Below are 23,114 nucleotides of genomic sequence, written 5' to 3'. Positions count from 1 at the left end.
ATTCTTAAAGTAAGCTAGAAAAAAAAAGGTTAAGATCGTAAGGAACATACATTTACAATACTGTAAAAAATCCACGTGTAAGCCGTCCTACACAGTTCAAACTCATGTTGTTCGAGAGTCAGTGTATACTAGTAAAGCCATAGTAATAAGAACAGTATGGTACTGGCACAGAAATAGAACAGGAGAGAGGCCAGAATCAAATCCTGGCGTATGTGGTTCACTAATACTCGACAAGGGAGCCAAGAACACCGGATGGGGAGAGGATAGTCTCTTCAACAAGTGGTTCTGGGAAAACTGGAGAAATACATGCAGAGAACAATGGAATTGGACCCCTACCTCACACCACTCACAAAACTTAACTCAAAATCTACCAAAGACTTAAACATAAGACAAGATGCTATAAAATTCCTAGAGGAAACATAGGAGGAAGCTCCCTGATGTTTTTTGGGACATAATGCCAAAAGCACAAAAAAGAAAAGGAAAAATTAACCAGTGGGACTACGTCCAAGTCAGCAGCTTATACAACCTTCATATTTGCATTGACAGATGTTTTGTAACTTTGTATCTATGACTAGCGGTTGTGCAGGTGCACTTCTTCCTTTATGATCCGGGATACAAAATTGAGACCCGTGTGGTTATGTCAAAGCTCTTTAGCCCCCTGTAACTCGTCGGCTCACCCTTCTAGTCTCACGTGCGTACCTCGACTCCTACACACCGGTACCACTCAGCTGCTCGCAGCTCTCCCACGTCAACTGCAGAATCTGGCCTCTTACCTTTATTTTATCCTGCTGACCTGGAACTCTTCTCCCTTATGACTAATTCCAGTTCTCCAGAGTCTAGCATCACTTCCTCCTCCAGGATGTCAACCTCCTCTTCTGCATCCTCACAGCCCTGTGCTCATGCTGTCTCCACTGCATTCACCACACAAGTGTTAGAATAATTCAGACGTCTACCACCTACCTTGGATCATACCCTTCTTACTTAGCCTGGTATTCGTATCGGCATCTTCCACGTAGAAGATCCTTGTATTTGAAATGCACTGCAATAGCACTCTTAGAACAGCATACTCCTCCGCTGTAAACTCTCAGACAAGGAGACTGAGGTATTGGTATCTTCTTGTTTTCAACTCTCACCTGAAGGTATTAAAAGCTGCAGTTGAGAGTCTGACTCCTACCTGTGGGATGGGGTAGGTTTTTAACACCATTAAACTTCTGCTAATTAGGACTGAGAACCACTACAATGAAAAATGAGTGTCACACAGTTTAATGACCTGAAATTCCAACAGCGGTAACAAAAGTTTAATAGTTGAGATGGTGGTTGAGACACAAGAAAATATTTTCCATGTCACTAGAGCAGTGATTCCTTGGGTCTCTGCACTCAATGTTGTGAATTCAATGAAGATACAAAACTGCACACGCAAGCAGAAGTTTACATAAAATTTTAGAACATTCACAAACAGATCCAAATCGAAGGAACCTAAATCAAGAACTCTGTAAAAAAATCAATTCAATTAAGAGGCCTAACAAGCTTAGTGCCCAGACAGGCACCACATTTCATGCTGATTATACCCAGATAAAATCCCAGAACGCCCATTTGGATCCCAGGGGAGGCATAAAAAGGAATCTCTTTAACATGTGGTTAATGTGTTCATTAGTACTCTTTAGAGTATCTTATCATATGCCATGAGACAGTTCAGTCTTGTTGGCTTTAGTTTCTGTGTAAGCATGAGATAGGCAAATTATGTAATACCATATATTCTTCTTGTTTCTCAAAATATGTTAATGTCCTATTTAGAAATGCATTTTTTGGAGAGCTTATAACAAATAAAGCCTTTATTAACAGGCTGTTAAGGAAAATTTCAGTGTTTCCTTAAAAAAGCTGCTTTATTGACTTCAGTGGCAAATTTATAAAAAGTTCACGTCTTGATCTAAGCAGAATTATGATTCACATTATTAACATAATGACAGTTGCACGTGTACAGTTAATGCACTCATACTGTACACCGAGAACATGTCCAAGGGGCAAGTTTCAAGATTAACAACCATAATGCCTTGAACTCAACAGCATGATTACAAACAGGTATTATTTAAAAAGGACAAATGTGTATGCTCTACAACATTTCCTCTTCTCTCTTCATTCTAAAAGCTCATTTACTTCATTAATAATTTATACTTTAAAAAATGCTTTTATAATTTTTGCAGTGAATGGACTTAAAATGAATGTTTGAGTCTTTAAAAATTTTTTAATGACTGATAACATCAATACAAGTGTACTTAATACTGATCAATGTCTGAAATGTCAAAAAGAAAAACAAAACAATCCTCTTAAATATGTATAAATACTTTTAAATATAGAAAACCTCCATCAATAGTCGAGACAAAGTATATTTAATGGTTGTGCTGGAAAGGAGAAAGGGGCGATTTGTGCCAGGGGAAGATTTAAAGATTTTGTTGATTTTGATAATTTAAACCTAATTTTACTTAGATATGTAAGGAACTATTAAAAATCACACCCACAAGTAAACAACTGGTAATTTGTTTACAAAGTGCAGTATTTCAGTACAGCAAATTCATCTCAAAGAAGCAGAGCATGTGGCTTCCTGGCCTTTAAACTCCCCTGGTTTCCATGTAGATGGTTTAACATTCAGTCATGATGCATAACACAAGAAGCCTGTGTAGTGAAGCTTGGGCCCCTTAACACCGGCCATTCATTAATTCCAACATAAGAGAGTATGAGACCTGGAGAGTAAATTGTCAAAATCTGATTGATGAGGTACAGATTATCTGAATAAAATTTATAACCTGGTACCAGTCAGTAATCCCAACATAAACTATTGCTTTGTAATGAACTCTGTATGGTTTGCATGTCCTTCAATAACTGAAGATTTTTCCTGCTTTTTTCACCAGGTCTCGGTTTGGCAATGTCCTTCTTGTTTGTGGTCCCTGTGATTCCAGAAGAACGACTGCTGCTGTTCCCTTCTTCATCAAGAGTCTTTCTGGTGGTTCGCAAGTCCCTCCTCGGCTTCTCTACCTTCTGTTTCTCCAGCTACAACAAATAACCAAGCCAGGGAAAAAGGAGCATTCAATGAAAACATTCTCTTCTGACAACTGGTATTTTTAACTCTCGTACAAACTAAAATGCAAATAATATATTCTGGGTTTATTGTTTTAAAGCCTTCCAAAAACCTATTGTACCAGTCATTGAACACTCAGTGTGTAAAAATACAATGTGACATACAGACAAATGAACAAGAGTAAACACATCAATCCTGGTGCTGTTTCAGAAGGCAAGGCAGTGTTGCCAAAGTGCAGAATAGAGTGAGAAACAAGAGGGTTTGGGGGAAGATGTCACAGAAAAGACAAAAAATCTGACATGGTAAGTGAAGGATAGGATAGATACTAAAGGTGAAGAACAGGAGAAGAGTGGGTCTAGAAACTAGTCTGAGGGGTAACGAAACATACTCTAGATGGATGAAGAGATGTAATGGTAATGTATTAATACAAAAGATTTTTAATTATTTTACTATTTTAGAATAATTTAAACCAGAGAATTTATTTTTAGAGAGCGTAATACTTGTACTTTAAGCTGCTGCCAAGTTGGTGTTCCATTAGAGAGAATAAAGTTAAGTCTAATGTACAAGAAACAAATTAGACCATTACTCCTACAGCAATCATTTGCTTATATTTATTCCTCTTTTTTAAACGTGAACTTTACAAAAAATACTTAAAAGCTCAGGTTCTGGAGTCGAGAAGACCCACGTTTGCATGCCAGCTCTGCATTTACCAGGGGGCTAGTATGTCCTTGCACAGAAGTTACCTAATTTCATTTTAGCATATGCCTACCTCCCAAAAACTTAGCCCAGTTTCCCTATCTATAGAGTAAGATAATGCACCCAGTTCACAAGGGTTCCATGAAAATTAAATAAGAGGACATATTCAAAAGCACTTAGCATCGTGCCTATTACACAGCCACCAATCAGTAAATGTTAGTAAGCCTGTTCTGCTCCCAGTCCTTCTCCATTTCCATCAGTGGTACGGCCACACTCTCCATCCAAATGATATTCAGCAGCAAGTCGCCCTGATCTTTCTACTTCTAAAACACACCTCCAATCTGTCGCTTCTCCCCCACTGCAGTCACTGATGACCTCTGACAGAGAAGAGCTTCACCCTGCCCAGCTGGTCTCCAGCCCACTCCCAGCAGTCACAGCAATGTCTTAAGCCACGAATCATTACGTTTCTCTCCAGACGAAAACCCTGGAGTGTGCCTTCCCACTGCACTTAGTAGGTATTAAATGGCTGCAACATAAATATAACTGAAAATTTTTTTCACATATTTATATCTGACTTATTCCTTTGGAAATCAAGAATTTCCAAGTGCTTTCACAAGACTTAGGTAAATTTAGAACCATTTAAATTCATCACGGAAGTTAAGGTTTGTTCATATAAAGATAAGAATATTAAATATATTCAGTATTTGAAAGACATATCCTCGATGATAAAATCTACTCTCACAGATTACAAGATGACGTCTTCCTTCCTAGCCCATTGAACACCAATTCTTAATAATGAAGGGACCGAATTAGTGTCTACAGTAACGAAATGCTCCCTGTAGCTCCCTAACTGTGATACCCTTCTGTGTCATCAAGGAAAAGGGTTTTTTGTTCTGCCTTGTTCTTGTTTTTTAATCATTAGAAACAGGAAAAGGGAAATTGAGCTGGAGTTACCTGGGCTTGGTATTTTCGAACTTTAGTTATTTGGTTGGCTTTGGCCTCCATCCTCCCCACCAACGCCTCCAGTTCACACTCTAAGTTGTCTTTCAGTTCAACAGTTGGGGATTCTTGGATAAGTTTCGCAAGCTGCTGGTGATCACTATACAAAAAATAAAAGCAGGGCTTGGTTAAGTTTCTGGTTTCATGGTTAGATCCACCACAACCCACTCACCATGGGACCACTGCTCTGTGCAATAAAAAATGACTCAATTTCTTAAACAGAGCAACAAGATGGTTTAAAGGTTCAAGAAAGGCACTGGAGGCAAACGCAAAAGGACTCCTTAATTTCAAAGACCTAATTATTTATATTCCTACCTCCCCCAGAATAGTATGCATGTAAAAAGGAAAGCCCGGAAAGAAAGGATCTTGTTCCTCAGATACATCCAAACTTATCATTTAACTAAACTCAATGTATATCAAGCTCCTGAATAAGGAAATAAAACTTAAATGTAAACCTTGGTCTTGAAAACATTTAACAGTATTAGAAAAGGGAGAGATTTCCCCCAGAACAGTTGTATTTGTTAAGGTCCTAGTAACTTACTCAGTGGTTGGTGCAAGGACTGTGCTCAGGTATTTGCTGAACAAATTAGCAATTAATGAAGTCACTGAGAAGTTAAAATGAAGTTTTAGAACTATAATTTTTTTAAAAAAAGATTTTATTTATTTGAGAGGCAGAGAATACAAGCAGCGGGGAGGAGCAGAGGGAGAAGCAGATTCCCCGCTGAGCACGGAGGCCAACGTGGGGCTCAATCCCAGGACCCCGGATGACCTGAGTCAAAGGCAGACGCTTAACTGACTGAGCCACCCAGGTGCCCCTAGAACTAAATATAATTAAAAAAAAAAACCCAAAACTAAAACTCACAAGCTCATTTGCCCAAATTCATCTTGTAAAGTCTGTAAGACTTCTGATAACTCTTCATTAATGCTGTTGGAGGAGGAAGGCGTTACTGACAACTTCTTACTTTTACCACTTCGTGAAGAACCTTGCTTTGTCAAAGGAACATTGTTGACCACTCGATCATTGCACAGGGCTTTACTGTGTTGCTTCATTAGATGCAAGACATGCTGAACATTGGCTACCACAGCATGGCTAGGACTGGTGGACTGAAGAAAAATGAGAATTAACTGAAGCCACATCGTCTGAATCTGTTTTCCTGTTTACTCCCTAAGCGGAGTAAAAAGACCCCCACCAATAGAGAGGCTACGATCTAAATCTCCTAGAGTAAATCCAGATACCAAGTCCCATTTAACCTCTGAAATATCCCCAATCCACCTCTTAGTCTCCACCCTACTGTCTTTCCCTTGCAACCACTTCTATTTGCTACAGGAAGATTCCATTTGGCCTCCCTGCCCCCAGTGTGTTCAGTCTTTAACTCCATAGTGCTATCGGCTCTCCTCCTAAAATATTACTCTAATAGGAGTATCAGGTTGTTCTGCTACTTGAAATATTTGATGTTAAGCCCACTAACTCTAATGTCCAAACTCCTTAGCATAGAAAAAAGTCTTCTATCATTGAGCTGCAACTGATACTCCCTGGCCTTATGTCCCACCATCCCCTAATTTCTCTGCTTGCTTATTTTAATTTTATTAACATATAACAACGTGGATGGAACTAGAGGGTATTATGCTAAGTGAAATAAGTGAGTCAGAGAAAGACAAATACCATATGATTTCACTGATATGTGGAATTTAAGAAACAAAACAGATGAACACAGAGGAAGGGAAGGAAAAATAAAGTAAGATGAAAACAGAGAGGGAGGCAAACCATGACAGATTCTTAATTCTAGGAAACAGAGTTGCTGGAGGGGAGGGGAGTGGGGGTAACTGGGTGATGGGCATTAAGGAAGGCACGTGGAAGTAATGACCACTGGGTGTTGTATGCAACTGATGAATCACTGAACTCTCTCTGAAAATCTGCATTATTTAAATAAACTGTATTTGCACATACCATTTCTTTTGTGTGGCCAACACTTTTACCATTCCTTAAAACCCAGTTCAAGTATATTAACTTTTAAAGACTTCCTTAAAACCTCCAGGTAACGAAATGGTCCAATTAAGGAGTCCATTCTCAGATCAACTACAGCATTTATCTCTATCATAGTGTTTATCACAATATATTACAATTGTGTTTGCATATTTATTTCACCTACTAAATAGTGTATGTACTTCCAGGTGGTAGGGACTGTTATCACATTCATTTCTCTATCCTTAAATAATAAGATGCACTAAGTTCATCCTTGTCACATAAACAACCATAGGAAAAACCTGGTATCCTTCTCAAAATTTCCAGTTTTGAATATTAAACAATAATCTCCATAAGCTATTTCAATTTACAAACAGATGGCTGGACTAACTTGGCTCCATGAGCATCATCTTGTTTAAAATGCAGATTCCTAGGTAGCACTCCAAACTCAATCAGTGTGGGGTCAAGGCTTGGAAATGTGTATTTTTAAGTTTGCCACTTGACTCTGACCAGCAGGTTTGAAAACCACTATGCTAACGGATACTCTCTTTTATCCTACTTTCTATTGTTAGGTAGCAAACTGAATCCAGCATTATATATGAAGAAGTATGTATACCATATCCAAGTCAGGTTTGTTCCAGGAATTCAAGACTAGTCCAATTATTTTAAAAAATCGATCAATGTAATGTAGCATATCAACAGTAAAAAGGAAAAATCACATAACCATATCATTTAATGAAGAAAAGCATTTGAAAATATCCAGCACCCAATCAGGTACTCTCAGCAAAGTAGAAACAGAAGGAAATTTCCTCTTTAAATAAAGAGCATTGACAAAGAACCTACAGCTAACACCCTATTTACTGGTGAGACTGAATGCTAACGTTCTCCCCCCACTTAAGATCAGAAAAAAAGGCAAGGATGTCCACTCTCATCACTCTTGCCTAATGTAATACTGGAAATCCTAGCTAGTGCATTAAGGCAGAGAAAGAAATAAAAGGCATGCAAATTAAAAAGAAATAAAACTGTCCCTATTTACAGATGACATGCTTCTCTACATAGAAAATCCAAACCAATCCAAAATATAATTCCCAGGACTAGTAAATAATTCAGTGAAATCACAGAATGTAAGTTCAACATACAAAAACTATACTAGCAATGATCACATAGAAACTAAATTAAAACTAAATACAACTTACACTTGCTCCAAAAAAAAAATAATGTGAGTATAAATCTAATAAAACAGGCATGGAACCAATATGCCGGAAACCACAAAATACTGATGAAAGAAATCAAAGATCTAAATAAATAAATAAATAAAAGCTATACTGTACTCATGGTCTGGAAGACTCAACATAATAAGGACATCAATTCTCCTAAGCTGATCTATAGGTATAATGTAATTCCAATCAAAATTATAACAAGACTTTTTTTTTTGTAGACAGACAGGTTTATTCTAGAATTCATATGAAGAGTCAAAGAAACTAGAAGAGCTAAAACAATTGTGAAAAAGAATAGAGAAAAGAATCACTCTGCCTGATGTTAAGACTTATTATAAAAAGCCACAGTGATCGAGGCAGTGTGGTATGGGCAAAGAGGTAAACACCTATATGGATGGAACAGAATCAAAAATAAACCTTGACCTAACAAGCCTCTTACAGTATACAAAAATCATTTCAAGTAGACCACAAATTGAGATGTAAAATATAAAACTATAAAATATATATGAAACATAAGTGAAAACCTACAGGATGTCGGTCCTGGCCAAGAGTTCTTAGACTTGACAGCAAAAGCATGATCCATAAAAAAGCAAAAATCAATTAACTGGATTTCATCAAAACAAAAAGCTGCTCTGTGAAACTCTGTAAGAGAAGAAAGACTGGGAGAATATACTTGCAAACTATCTATCTGACATATGACTTGTATCAAAATACAGAACTCTCAAAACCTAACAGTAAAAAAAAACAAACAAAATAACCAACCCAATTAAAAAAGGGCAAGAAATGTAGATAGATATTTCATTAGAGGATATATGGATGGTAAATAAGCACATGAAAAGAACAGGACTACCATCATTAGTGTAATATAAATTAAAAGCACAATGAGATATCATACTCAGCAAGCAGCTAAAATAAAAAGTGACAATATTAAATGCTGGTAAGGATGGGGAAAAACTTCATCTCTTGGGCATTGCTACTAGGAATGAAAAATGGTACAATCACTCAAAAATAATTGGGGAGTTTAAAAACAAAATATACACTTACCATACAATCCAGCAATCACGTTCCCGGACATTTATCCCACAGAAATGAGTACTTATGTCCACACAAAAACCTGTACACAATGTTTATACTGGTTTTGTTTGTGAACACCAAAAACTTGGAGCAACCCAAAGGGCCTTCAATGGGTGAATCATTAAACTGCGGTACATTCACACCATGGGATATTCAGCCAAGAGAAAGGAAGGAACTATGGATACACACAACAATTTGATGAATCTTGGGATTTATATTGAGTGAAAGGTCAATCTCAAAAAGGTAACATCCTGCATGAGTCCCATTTTTGAAATGGCAAAACTAGGTATGGAGTGGTGGTTGCACGAATATAAATGTGATAAAATCACACTGACCTAAACCCACACATGTGTATACACACGTACACACCAACAAGGACATGTGAAACTAGAGAAATGTGAGTCAGGTCTGTGGATTGTACCAGTGCTAATCTCCTGGTTGTGAAACTACACTACGTTACGTAATGTACCTCCGCTATGGTACACCAGATGAAGGTACATGGGACCCTTTACTATTTTTGCAACTTCCTATAAATCTAGAATCATTTCAAAATTAAAAAGTTAGTCTATGTTTTTATCAAGATGATTAAAATTCACCTACAATTAAAATGGTTTAGATACATATTCTGCCTTGCAACTCTGCAGTCATCAATACAACCTTGATTATCAAGAACCAAATTCATTTGTCTCATTCACAATTTAAATGCTGATACACCTGGTATTCATTTAAAGTGTGAAAATATGTATGTGAAATCACTATTCTGCTTGTAACTTGTAATATGTATTGGCTATACTAATTGCCTATGTATACTTTCAATAAGCAGTATATAGTTTTTAAAATTCCTTTTCCTGTTATTTTTCTGGTTATATTTATTAATGTAATTTTTTATCTGTTCAATCTATAATTTAAAACTCAGGATGGGTATTTTATGTCTTTTTAATTTCATTTTTCTAGTAATTCATTTTTATTGCATTTTACAAGTGTACTGGTCTACGACAACATATAATTAAAAATAAAAACTGATCCTTCACAATAGAGAATTTGAGGAACACTTGGCTAGGTGACAGCACATTCTTAGCTATTTGAATAATTATTTTTTTATTTTTTTTTTTAAAGATTTTTAAAAATTTATTTATTTGACAGAGAGATAGCACAAGTAGGCAGAGCGGCAGGCAGAGGGAAAGGGAGAAGCAGGCTCTCTGCTGAGCAGGGAGCCTGATGTGGTGCTCGATCCCAGGACCCTGGGACCATGACCTGAGCTGAAGGCAGACGCTTAACGACTGAGCCACCCAGGTGCCCCAATTTGAATAATTATTTTTTTAAAGGTTTTATTTATTTGAGAGCGTGAGCAAGTGAGAGAGCATAAGGAGCAGAGGGAGAGGGAGAAGCGGATTCCCGCTAAGCAGGAAGCCCGATGAGGGGCTCAGTACAAATAACTTCAGAAGGAGTTTAGTTGAAAAGCCTGGTCTTTGAGCCTGTCCTGTTTAACCTTTGTATTAATGAATTCAATGAGAATTATCGAAGACAGGCAGTTAAATTTGGAGATAACACAAATAATGAACTAGATTCTAATGTAATGTGGGATAGGGTGAATCTATTCCTATAGAATTTCATTTACTTACAAATTCTGTATAAAATAATTAAATCTACAAGTATAGGGCCTACAATACAGAGGCTAATGCAAAGATTCAGGAAAACACCCGTTATTTCAGTTGACTGTAAAACTAATGAGAGGGAGCGACGATGTGGCTTCCCCCAGAACATTAATATGATGCTAGGTTGAGCTGACAGACTCTCAAAGATGACAAAGTCTCTATTTTGTGCTAGTCACACCACATTTAGAAAGGAAGAGAGTGATGAGGAGGTAAAGAAACTCATAAAACACATCTGGAATAGCTGACGAAAATGGAAGTGTTTATAACCTAGAATAGAATAAGGAGATGAGAATAAAGTTATTTTCACATAACAATTTAAATAAATATTTAAAATTTCCCTAGTCAAGGGCTCATTTGTTCTATGTGGATCTCTGAGAGCAGAAAAAGAACAATGAGAACTTACAGTGAAAGATTTTAACTTACTTAGGAACTTTCAAATAAAGTGGTCTAGAATTAATGAGGTCTCATCAGATGTATTGAAAAAAAAGTATTTATTTTAGAGAGCAAGTGGGGAGAAGGGAAGGGGGAGAGAGAATCTCAAGTAAACTCCCTGCTGAGTGCAAAGCAGGACTTGGGGCTTGATCCCAGGACCCTGAGATCATGACCTGAGCTGAAATCAAGAGTCGGCCGTTCAACCAACTGAGCCACCCAGGTGCCCCTAAACCAACACAGTGTGAAGCATTTATTCGAAATGACCCAGTACTTGCTGATATTTGACAAAATTACCATCTCTACATTTAAACACTCAAGGAACAGAGGATTCAAGTCTATTTCTGACTGCCTCTTGGAGAATGAGTTCCGTAAGTAATATGCATGTGAGGACAAACAGTATGTGATTTCTATTTATTTAAATATCTACCTATATTTAAATATAAATGAACAAGATTGATACTAAAAACCCAATGCTACAAATTACTATTTCCTATTTCATTTACTCCTATCTGCAAACACCCCTTCTCCAAACCAGGGTGTCGGATTTTGTTCATAACCTTCCTTGCACATATGCTTTACCTGCTTTAAAGTCCCCCTTGTCTCTTCTCTGCTCCCCCAATCCCATAAAACCTTCTTCTATCTCTTCTCACATCACTATGATCCATATGGCAAAGGGACAGAAAAATGTTTTCAACATTTATAGGCATACAGGTCTAAGAGTTGATTCAATTCAAAGAGCTAGGTTGTAAAGAAAACAAAAAATCCAGACTTTGACCAACTCACCTTTCCAGCTACAAAAGGCATATCCCCCAAGCATAATCTATAATGTGGTTGTGCAGCAAAATAGTTCCTAGAACCTTTCTGAATGGAAAGGAAAGAAAAACAAGTTTACTCACATGATGATAAAAGCTGACCATACACAACTAACCTGAAATTTCAGCTTACTGCTGGGCTACTACTTGCTTTATCGATACTGGAATGTTCTCGAGCTCCTAATAATACTTGACAACTTGCATCCTAGCCTACGAAAGGCTAGGAAGGAAAAAATAGTACCTGCCAAAACAGCAATTACAGTCTCAGTAAAGAAACAGAGTGTGTATGTATGTGATGTATGTATAGTTACATACACCTAAAAACATTTTAAGAGTAAAAAGTCGTTAAAGCAATACTGAATAATAATTAAGATTTGTGTAGTGTTTTGCAGTTCTAAAATGCTTGCATATATATTATCCATCAAGGTAAAAATTTATATGTAGTTATTACTTATCCCCATCTTCCCAATGAAGAAACTGAATGAAAGAGATCTCCTTATCCAAGGTTGATGTACCATACTGTTTTAGGAGTATTTTCACATAAATTACGCTAAGTAATAATCAGCACTTTTACTTATTGGTCCCGTTTTTGTACCTTTTCTGGTGGTTTTGACTTCTTTTTTTTAACTCTTCTTGCATTGGGAACACATGGAGTTGTCTTATCTTCAAAGATAATTCTATTTGTTTCTAGACCAGTCTGCAACTAAGAAAAACAGGACAACATAAAGTTAATGCTATAGAAATAAAAGCTCTTATTTAAATTTGAGATTTGCCATGTAAAGACCTGTAAAAACCTTATAGTAGTATCTGACTGAAAAACACATCATAGCTGTGTAACCTGTCTTGAATCAATCTGTGAATCAATCTGTCAACATTTGCCAAATATTTTAAATCAATACAAGTCTCTCATTTTATCTTTCAGTGCTATGTTATTTTTTTTTTTTTTAATTTTGGAACTCTTTAGCTCCATTATTTGCAGTTGTTCCATAAAATACAGACCTAATGAGATAAATGCAATATATCTAACTCCAAACCAGTGCTTCAATATTTTCTTCTTTTTTACACATGGCAACCACATCAGTGCCAGACACAAAGCAGTTGGAGAGCAAAATACATTTCTTCCTCTTTAAAAAACTCATACTCTTACAATTTAAGACAAAGAAATCCGAAATTTATGTCCAAAAGAACTGAAAGGTATGTCACAGCAAATGCTATTATGCCCTTTTCTCTAGAAGCTTAGTGACTACATTAATTTAAAAATAGTTTCCTATGCATATGGTAGAAATTCCATAACTAATTACTAGGGATATCAAACAAGAACTGGTGCCTTCCCTAAACCAACTTACAGATTTCCTTAAAACAAAAAACAAAAAACAGTTGTGTGTATTTGTCTACAATAGTGGTTTTCAAACCAGCCTGTGTATCAAAATCATTTGGAGTTTATGAGAATCATTCAGAATGTCACGATTTTCTCTGCACCTCATTGTTTTTTTTTAAAGATTTTATTTATTTTTTAGAGAGCGAGTGAGAGAGAAATAGCATGAGAGGGGAGAGGGTCAGAGGGAGAAGCAGGCTACCCACTGAGCCGGGAGCCCGATGTGCGACTCGATCCCAGGACCCTGGGACCATGACCTGAGCCGAAGGCAGACGCTTAACCATCTGAGCCACCCAGGCGCCCTGCACCTCATTGTTTCAAAAAGTACTTTAAAGTTCCCCAGGAAATTATGATGGAGCTGGAACAAACACTCAGAATCAATGGATTAAAGAAATAGAATACTAATAATTCCTACAATGACTGCATTCATTAGGCAGATGCCTACCTCAGGAGCATCTACATTCCCACACATCTAACAATGCTTTATATATAATAAACTGAATAGATAGAATTCATTGAACATAAAATTACTACTCTGGAATACCTATTAAGCCAAATGAGTTTGACTAGCATAAAAAAAACAATTTTTTTGAAAATTAACTTCTAGTTTATTTAGTTCTTCCTGGTAGTGGTTATCTATTTTGTGTGGCAGAATTTTACCATTTTAAAGTACTTTTGTTGTCTTTTCTCTTGTTTGATCTCTCTAATACTAGGAAGATATAATATGAAGACCACTTAATCAATGTTAAAATCCAAGCTCTGAATCGTTAAATATCTTGCCTGAGACTGCGAAAGTTAAGGTTAACTTAACTTGGGGGTGCCTGGGAGGCTCAGTCGGTTAAGCGTCTGCCTTCGGCTCAGGGTCATGATCTCAGGGTCCTGAGATGGAGCCCGGCATCCGGTTCCCTGCTCACTGGGAGTCTGCTTCTCCCTATCTCCCTCCTCTACACCTTCCCCCAACCATGTGCTCACACTCTCTCAAATAAATAAAATCTTAAAAAAAAAAAAGCTTGACTTGGAACCATGTACAATCCCTGGTCATTGTTATTCCACTATAATAGTTTTCACTATCAGAACTCAAAATCTTTACTGAAACAGAATTCAAAACCTTTACTATATTATCAGTAATAACTATTTGGTCCCTTCTTTATGCCTGAGAAATGAAAAAAGAAAGCGAAAATACTGTAAATTAAAATTTAAGTTAATAAAATAATGAACTTGCTTAATTTTTATTTCATGTACAACAGAGCTCACCACCACAATGTATATAAAGCACAATCCATGAGTTTGCATGTTACAAGTGAGGAAATGGAGACACAGTAAAGTGGCCTACCCTAAAGTGGAATGGGCAGAGAAACCAAGTAATTTCAAAATTTGTTCGTTATCGAAAATAAAGTCACATGACTATGTATCTCAGCACACTGAAGCAAAAAATAAAATAATAAAAACAAAAATATACAAATTGATCAGAAGGTAAATATTTGAGAAAGAAAATACATCAGGTTTAATAGAGATTATGTTAACTCAGTGAGCTCTGGGAAGTAATGGAAGAAGTAGACAAGACGACAAAGATAACAGAATGTTTACAGTCCTGCGAGCCCATACATGAACTGAGCTCAGGAATCCGCTGGCATCAGACCACAGCCTGAACTGCAGAGCCGCCACTCCTAACTGTTTTGGAATCAAGACCTGCTTCTTGTGTTAATATGATGAGAAAAGATACATACACATTTATAAAACTTAAAGACTTTGAAGTGGGAGGGCAATATATGAGAGGTATTTGAATAAATAAGCTCTTAAGAGAGTCGTCAGTTACAAACAAGGTGTTTATTTGTAAGACTTACTGGGTACAAAAGTATTACTGTATCTTTTAGAAAGGCAGTTCTGGTTGGTATACATAAACTCAGTGTTTCCGTGACTTCAAACTGCCTCACCTATTCCATCCGGTAGCCAGTGCATGGGATAAAATCAAAGACTAGGAGCAAACAGAGCTCGCTTTCCTTATATGGTAGCTTTTGTGAATTAGTATGGGTCACTAGCTATTGGGATAGCCCATTACCTCAATTTCTGTCCTGGTGTTTTGAGGCCACCAAGAAAAAGGAAAATGTGTAAGAAGAAAATTACATGATGGTTTTCAAACATTTCCGGTAGTGTCCCATGTGAGAAATTTTACATGATTAAGTATCACCTTATTATATGTACTATATCTTTGATGTTTGTTAGTCTGTTAATTTTTTTAAAACGCTGATTGAAACCCCACAATTTGAACAACTCTAAAAACTGCTCAACTTTTACTCTGTAAAAATATAGGTTTGCAATTTTCCATACCAGGCTATGTCTGACAATTTATATATTGGGCTATTCCAAAATATAAATAATCTAAGAAGCCCACATTTAATCTTTTGTTTATATATAAAGAAAAGTATGAAATATGAGGAGCCTACCTGCTGACACTGCAACTTACCTGAGCTGCCTTAGCTTGCATACGTTTCCTTTCCTGTTCTTCTTCATGGAGTTTTGCTTCCAACTCTTGCATTTTTTTCTAGTGATAAAAATATTAAAAGTGGTTAGTGAAAAGACTTAGTGTCTTTATGTAAAATTTTAATACAGCAACATAGTAATCCGCTATAAAATTTTAGCACAGCAAATATATGCTTGTTATTTCACTCCAGTAATGACACTGTGCTTGCCAATAACCACGACATTCTCCTTTGTGATTCATTATTAGTCATTTGTGAAGTAGCTGTGAGGCAGTTGAACAGAATTATGGGTAAAATCTATGGCCAAAGAACACAGCTCTGTATGAAGGAATATAGGATACATGGAAGCTAAATTGGGAACTTAATCTCAGTGGTATTAAATACTTCCCAAGTGAATCAATTAAAACTAAAGAGAACAACTTAAACCAAGTAATTCAAGCCTTAAGGATGATCAAAAACATTTAAGCTTCCAACATTTTCAAAAAGAACTACTTCCTTATGTACATCAAGATTATAAAATGTGAACACTTTCTCCAAATTTACATTTTTGTCCTTTAAAAATTCCTGTTTCTTTGCTACAAGGTCACTTTTCTTCCTATGAATATCCAGTATTTTAAAATGATCAATTTTACAAAAGAACCAATATCATGCACTGATGAGTAAAAGAAACATTCACTGACTTCTGCCAGAGCCTGCATTGTGGTAAGTTTGTTATACTCCTGTTCCAGAAGATCCAACTTTTCAAGCTGGCTCTGCACATGTGTTTGATCATGTTGTCGTTCTCTTTCGAGGGAAACCTGGGGAACAGTATTAAACACAGCATGATAATTTGACAAAACAAAAAGTAACTGACACTGGGCATATACTATATTTGTCTGGCCTTTCATAGAAGTACTTAGATACTACAGAGATTCTAGGAGAACAATATTAAGATGAAACCACAGGGAGAAAACAAAAAAATACAAGTGGAATCCTGTTCTTACCATATACTATTATAATATTTGGGTCCATGTACTGAGACTTTCATTACACTCTGAGATAGCAGGGATTTATTAGATACATATAGACTAATACTTTCAATGAGTCTGGTTCTCTTACACAGTTAATCTCTTAATTAAGGTAATAATTATGTTTTTTGTATCTATCATTTATACTTCCTCTGAATTCTATGCAAAACATCATTATTTTTTTATGTTTAGTGTCAAGGCTTTGAAAAGACTACCATCCGACAGTCACAGAGTAAACCATTAAACTAGGCTAAATTGAGGTCTATTAGTAAAAAAAAAAAGCCAAAACACTAAGTACCTAAATTTTTAAACAGTATATCTTCATCTGTAAGACTATGGCAATAAGTGTCATACTAATAGAAATTTGAGTAAGATAAAGTAAAACTGTAATTTTCCCAGGAATTTGTGTGAACTATCAATTCCCTCCAATCCACCTTAGTGGATAGTTACTGCCCTAAAAAATACACTGTTAAAAATTGGCATAAATCATATTTTATTTCCAGTATTGGAACCATTCTTAGGAAATGGGCTATTTCCAATCATGTGGCAGATTGAATGGACTACCCCCTTCCCCACCTATAAATGATTCAAGTAATTTCAGTCTTGGGCTGTTATACTGTTCAAAAGCCAGAAGCTGTCAAAGCTATATGCAGAGGATATGGCAGGGTGTGTGAAGGTCAGCCAAAAAGGAAACCTCTTTATAGCTATGCTGAAGAAAGAAATCACATTTTCCCTCAAAGCTTACACTAGTTGTTTCTCAAGATGAACTACTGGTACCGCTATCAGTGATCATGATAAAAGGAGAAATGATTACAACAGAACCAAGTCTTTACTGAGAAAAAAGATCTTTAGGTCAGTCTAATTTTCCCCATAACTAACTGTTCCTGAAAACGAATCTGTGATGTACCATACCTGTTTTTCTAAGACAGATGTCCTTTCCATTTCTGCATGCTTTATCATATTGCGCATGTATTCCAACTGTTTTTCTAAAAGATTACACTTACTTTCTGCAGCTAACAACTGAGAGGTCAGTTCTAAAAAGAATACGTAAGAAAAGCAGAAATTAGCTCACTCATGGAACAGCTGTAACAAGCTATTTAATGGGAATTAACTCTACTGTGTATACAACAAACACTTTCCAGTAGCTCTAGAAGCCTATTCAGGTGACCTAAGTCATTCTCTTCCTATATGCTAGGTCCAATCTGTCTTGAATTCGGTCAGTAAATATAATGCAGGACCATCAGGATGTGCTCTTCAAAATGCATTTGAGTATAATGCAATTCTGGAGTGCCCAAAATTCTGACTACTAGAAAATACGAACATGAAATTGCTTTTAGAATAATTTTACAATACTTATTTTGTGTATTTCATTTTGTATTTTGTGTTATTTGTAGGTTTCATTTCCTTCATAATTAAACAAACCTTGATTGTGCTTTGACTCCTCATTCTTTGAATTCTCTCTTTCTTGTATCTGTTCATCCAATACTTTCTTATATTCAATTGTTTCTCTAGACAAGGTTTTCACACTTTCTTCTGCCTGAATCCTTTCAAGTTCTAAGCGTCGAATCTTATCTTGAAGATTCTTCAGAGCAGAAAATATAGCTGCCAAATCCAAACATGAATAATATAAATATATGGAGAAGGTTCAATGAAAAAAAAAAGAACTGATCTAAATAAAAAATAAAACATGGGTGGGCCCAGGGGAGAATCACTCTTTGGGAAAAATGAAATGCTAATTACTGCCACATAATTGTTTTTTTAAAAAAATCCATTTAAAGACATATTCTGAGTCTCCGAAACACGTTAGAGACTCAAAAACCAAATTACGGTAAAGATTTTATAAAATGGTAAAAATATTTAGCTAATCATACAAAATTCCTAACTGTCCAAGAGTACATTAACTACCAATCCTTCTTCTGTTTCATTAATAGGATCACATGCAGAATCCAACTGTAGAGTGAAAGATCTCAAGCACAAAAAGGACTATTTTTTTAAATCTCAATTTTTCATTATATAGGAAAAATTCTAATTATTCTTTAAACTGCCCCCCCCACCCAAAGTTTCTGATTATAAAAGTAATACACATTCACTATAGAAAGCACAGGAAAATACAACAAAAAGAACTTACACTCCTACTACCAAGAGATAATGACTATCACTTTTGGCTACTGCTTTCAACCTTTTTTGATATGCATAAAATAAATTGAGATCAAAATTTATCTAAGTTTTCTTTTTCACATTAGCACTATCAAACTGAGCATTCCCTCATACAATCAGATAATCTTAAAAGATTACTTCCTCATAATCAATAATTAAAAACTGAAAAATTAAGTTGCTGGATCAAAAAATACCCATATTTGAAAGGTGCTTGAAACAAAGTACCTTCATAAAAGGCTGTATCAATTCATACTTTCACCAGATGTATGTGTCTTTGGCAACATATACCACTATTAATTACAGTATTTCTGTTATGATTAAGAAACAAAAGCTACTTCTGGTTATTTCATTTTGCATTTCTATTAAAAGTTTATATATATAATTGGTCAATTTTCTTTTGAATTCCTTAAGAAAAAGTCCCCCCCATCACTTTATTATTGGTCTTTAATTCCAGAAAACATAGCTGCCAATTTAGATGTTGTCAGTTTTGATATAAAGATGTTCTCATTTTTCATATCATCATAACAATATTTCACATCAAGTTCTTTATTTCTTTATATAGGTAGAACATTCTTCTATAACTTCAAGAAATATAAACTTTATATTTTCCTTTATTGTACTTAAAGTTTCACATATGTTTACATTTAATTCTTTAAGTGAAATAAAAGTTACTTTGGTATTGAAGGAAGAACTTTAAATGGCATCTGTATCATATACCAAATTCACACAGGTATCAATACATACAGATGTAATTATTACACACACATACCTGAAACCACAGTTTCAGGACTTTTATTCTGATTTATTATTATTGTTCTAGTGTTTTAACTATTAAAACCTTATAAACATCGATACAGCCAGTCTCCCACATTACAGAAATCTTTAAAACATTTAAAATTTGTTCTTACCAATTAAATATTCAGAAACATTTCACCTAAACAATGACTTACATGAAACGTCATATAAACCATATAATATGCAGGAAGAACTGTCATCTTGTAAAAATCGAGGCTGCTTACTCAAAACAAGGTATACTTTTCCGTTTATTAATGTAATTCATTCATTCACCAAATTTTTAGGGCCTAGAATGTTATAGGCCCCAAACAGGAGACTGATACATTTTATAATATAGCCAGCTTATTCTATTATGCAATGAGACTACAGTGTAATTAGAAAGAACACAGACGGGTGCCTGGGTGGCTCAGTCGGTTAAGCGACTGCCTTCGGCTCAGGTCATGATCCTGGAGTCCCGGGATCGAGTCCCGCATCGGGCTCCCTGCTCGGCAGGGAGTCTGCTTCTCCCTCTGACCCTCCTCCCTCTCATGCTCTCTGTCTCAAATAAATAAATAAAATCTTTAAAAAAAAAAAAAAAACACGGACATGAAACACATACAATGTAGAAACCTGAAAAATCAATGGAAAAGACTATGAGAAGAGGAAAACAGTCCAGATTTAAGATTAGTATTTAGGCTAGCTCAGTTGGTAGAGCATGTGACTCTTGATCTTGGGGTTGTAAATTCAAGCCCTGTGTGGGGTATAGAGATTACTTTAAAAATAAAAGATTAGTATTTAAAGGAACTATTCTCTAAAAAACCTGGAGAAATTAGATAACAAATGTAATAGGAGATGGGAAAATTAATATACGCCTTTAAATGTCAGTTCAGGTCTTTTTTTTTTCAAGATCTATTTATTTATTCCAGAGAGAGAGAACATGGTGGGGAGGGCAGAGGGAGAAGGAGAAAGAAACTCAAGCAGACTCTGCTCTGAGCACAGAGCCTGATGTGGAGCTCGATCCCACCACAAGATCATGACCTGAGCTGAAACCAAGGGTCAGACACCCGACCAACTGTGCCACCTAGGCGCCCCATCAATTCAGGTTTTTTTTAAACCTCTTCTGAACTACTAAAACTTTGTAATACCAAACATTCCTTGCATTCCTTAGATTATACCTCATAGTGAATGCTTTTGCTAGTATTTTATTTCTGCATTTACAGTTATTAGAGCAATGAGCTGGAACATACCATTTTATTTCTGTATGTCAGCAAATGTAGTATCAAAGATGTGCTGGATTAACAAAAAGACCCAATATGAGGTATATGCTCTCCTTTTCTACATTCTGGAATGGCTTTTATATCATCAAATTATTTCAATGTTTCTCAACAACACAAAAAAATGGAAAGATATACCATGCTCATGGATTCAAAGAATTGTTAAAATGTCCCTACTGCCAAAAGCAATCTACAGATTAAATGTAATCTTTATCAAAATACCAATTGGTATTACTCACAGAACTAGAACAAATGATCCTACAATTTATATGGAACCATAAAAGACCCTAAATAGCCAAAGCCATCTTGAGAAAGATAAACAAAGCTGGAGGTATCACAATCCCAGATTTCAAGATATACAACAAAGCTATAGTAATCAAAATAGTATGGTACTGGCACAAAAATAAACACACAGATCAATGGAATAGGATGGAGAGCCCAGAAATAAACTTAAACTTATATGATCAGTTAATCTGTGATAAAGGAGGCGGGAAAAGACAGACTCTTTAGTAAGTGGTACTGGGAAAACTGGACAGCTATATGCAAAAGAATGAAACCGGACCACTTTCTTACACCATACATAAAAATAAACTCAAAATGGATTAAAGACCTAAATGTGAGACCTGAAACTATAAAACTCCTAAAAGAAAATATAAGCAGTAATCTCTCGACACTGGCCTTAGCAACACTTTTATGGATATGTCTCCTTATGTCAGGGAAACAAAAGCAGAAACAAACTACTGAGACTATATCAAACTAAAAAGTTTTTACACAGCAAAGGAATCCATCAACAAAACGAAAAGGCAACCCACTGAATGGCAGAAAATATTTGCAAATCATGTATGCTGATAAGGGGTTAATGTCCAAAACAGACAAAGAACTCCTAAAACATAACACAACAAAATCCACAAATAATCCAATCAAAAATGAGCAGAAGACATGAATAGACATTTTTCCAAAGAAGACATACAGATGGCCAATAGACACATGAACAGATAGATGTTCAACATCACTAATCAGCATGGAAATGTAAGTCAAAACCACTATATCGCTTCACACTTGTCAGAACAGCTAGTACCAAAAAGACAAGAAATGACAAGTGTTGACAAGGATGTGAAGAGGGATCCCTTATGCACTGCTGATAAGAATAAACTGGGGAAGCCACTGTAGAAACATTAAGGAGGTTCCTTAAAAAAAAAAAAAAGAAATACCATATGATCCAGTAATTCCACTACTGATTACCCCAAAAAAAACCACACTAATTTGAAAAGACACATGCACTCCTATGTTTATTGCAGCATTATTTATAATAGCTAGTCTAAGCGTCCATCCACAGATGAATAAAGATGTGGTATACACAATGGAGTATTACATATTCCACATATATATACATAATGGAATATTACTCAGCCATAAAAAAGAACGAAATCTTGCCATAGGTGACAACATGGGTCAACTTAGAGGGTTTTATGCTAAATGAAATAAGCCAGAAAGACAAATACTGTATGATTTCACTTGTATGTAGAGTCAAAACAAAAACAAAAACAAAACCCTAACCAACCAACCAACCAACCAACCAACCAGAAACAGACTCATAAATACAGAGAACTGGTGGTTGCCAGAAGGGAGGGGAGTGGGAGATAAGGCAGAATAGGTGAAGGGGATTAAAAGATACAAACTCCAGTTATAGTAAGTCACAGGGATGAAAACTACAGCATAGGCAGCACACCCAATAATACTGCAATAACACTGTATGGTGACAGTAAACTACACTTATTGTGGTGAGAAGAATATAATATATAGGACTGTCAAATCACTATGTTGTATATGTGTAACTAACGTAACACATATGTCAATTCTTCTTCAATTAAAAAATAAATTCTTACAAAAAAAATTATACAGCAGACCTGAACCTTGGTTACCCTCTGGAAACTAGGCTCTTGGAATGTTCCCAAAGTTACTAATTAATAAGGTTTTGTATGTCTAAGGCACTAAATCCTGCTGCACAAGTCTGCCTCGATTGCGTAAACAAAAGTGTTTTATGGTGAATATCATGACTGTTTGTGTAGGCGCCAAGTGTTTGTGTAACTAGCTCCAAATAAAAGCCGTAATGTCTGAGCCTTAAG

At 35.9% G+C, this 23,114-nt stretch overlaps 1 protein-coding gene across 2 annotated transcripts in view; it reads right to left on the bottom strand.

The window, feature by feature from the left end:
* Nucleotides 1-1,249: 1,249 nt before the first annotated feature.
* The window catches only part of CEP57 (centrosomal protein 57), a 35,566-nt gene continuing 13,701 nt past the window's right edge, over nucleotides 1,250-23,114 (bottom strand). For both annotated transcript variants that reach the window (XM_045894655.3, XM_045894657.3), the window contains exons 3-11: nucleotides 18,206-18,385; nucleotides 17,696-17,817; nucleotides 16,457-16,573; nucleotides 15,761-15,838; nucleotides 12,517-12,624; nucleotides 11,893-11,970; nucleotides 5,631-5,872; nucleotides 4,724-4,868; nucleotides 1,250-3,045 (exon numbers count right to left, since the gene is read on the bottom strand). In XM_045894655.3, the coding sequence (XP_045750611.1) occupies nucleotides 2,812-3,045; nucleotides 4,724-4,868; nucleotides 5,631-5,872; nucleotides 11,893-11,970; nucleotides 12,517-12,624; nucleotides 15,761-15,838; nucleotides 16,457-16,573; nucleotides 17,696-17,817; nucleotides 18,206-18,385 (1,304 nt within the window). In that variant the 3' untranslated portion in view covers nucleotides 1,250-2,811. The remainder of the gene's footprint in view (nucleotides 3,046-4,723; nucleotides 4,869-5,630; nucleotides 5,873-11,892; nucleotides 11,971-12,516; nucleotides 12,625-15,760; nucleotides 15,839-16,456; nucleotides 16,574-17,695; nucleotides 17,818-18,205; nucleotides 18,386-23,114) is intronic.

This window comes from Mirounga angustirostris, unplaced genomic scaffold (genome assembly GCF_029215605.1).
Source record: "Mirounga angustirostris isolate CCGP_5_RB_7025 unplaced genomic scaffold, mMirAng1.0.hap1 SCAF_13, whole genome shotgun sequence".
Classification (NCBI taxonomy): domain Eukaryota; kingdom Metazoa; phylum Chordata; class Mammalia; order Carnivora; family Phocidae; genus Mirounga; species Mirounga angustirostris.
This window is presented reverse-complemented; position numbering and strand designations above follow the sequence as displayed.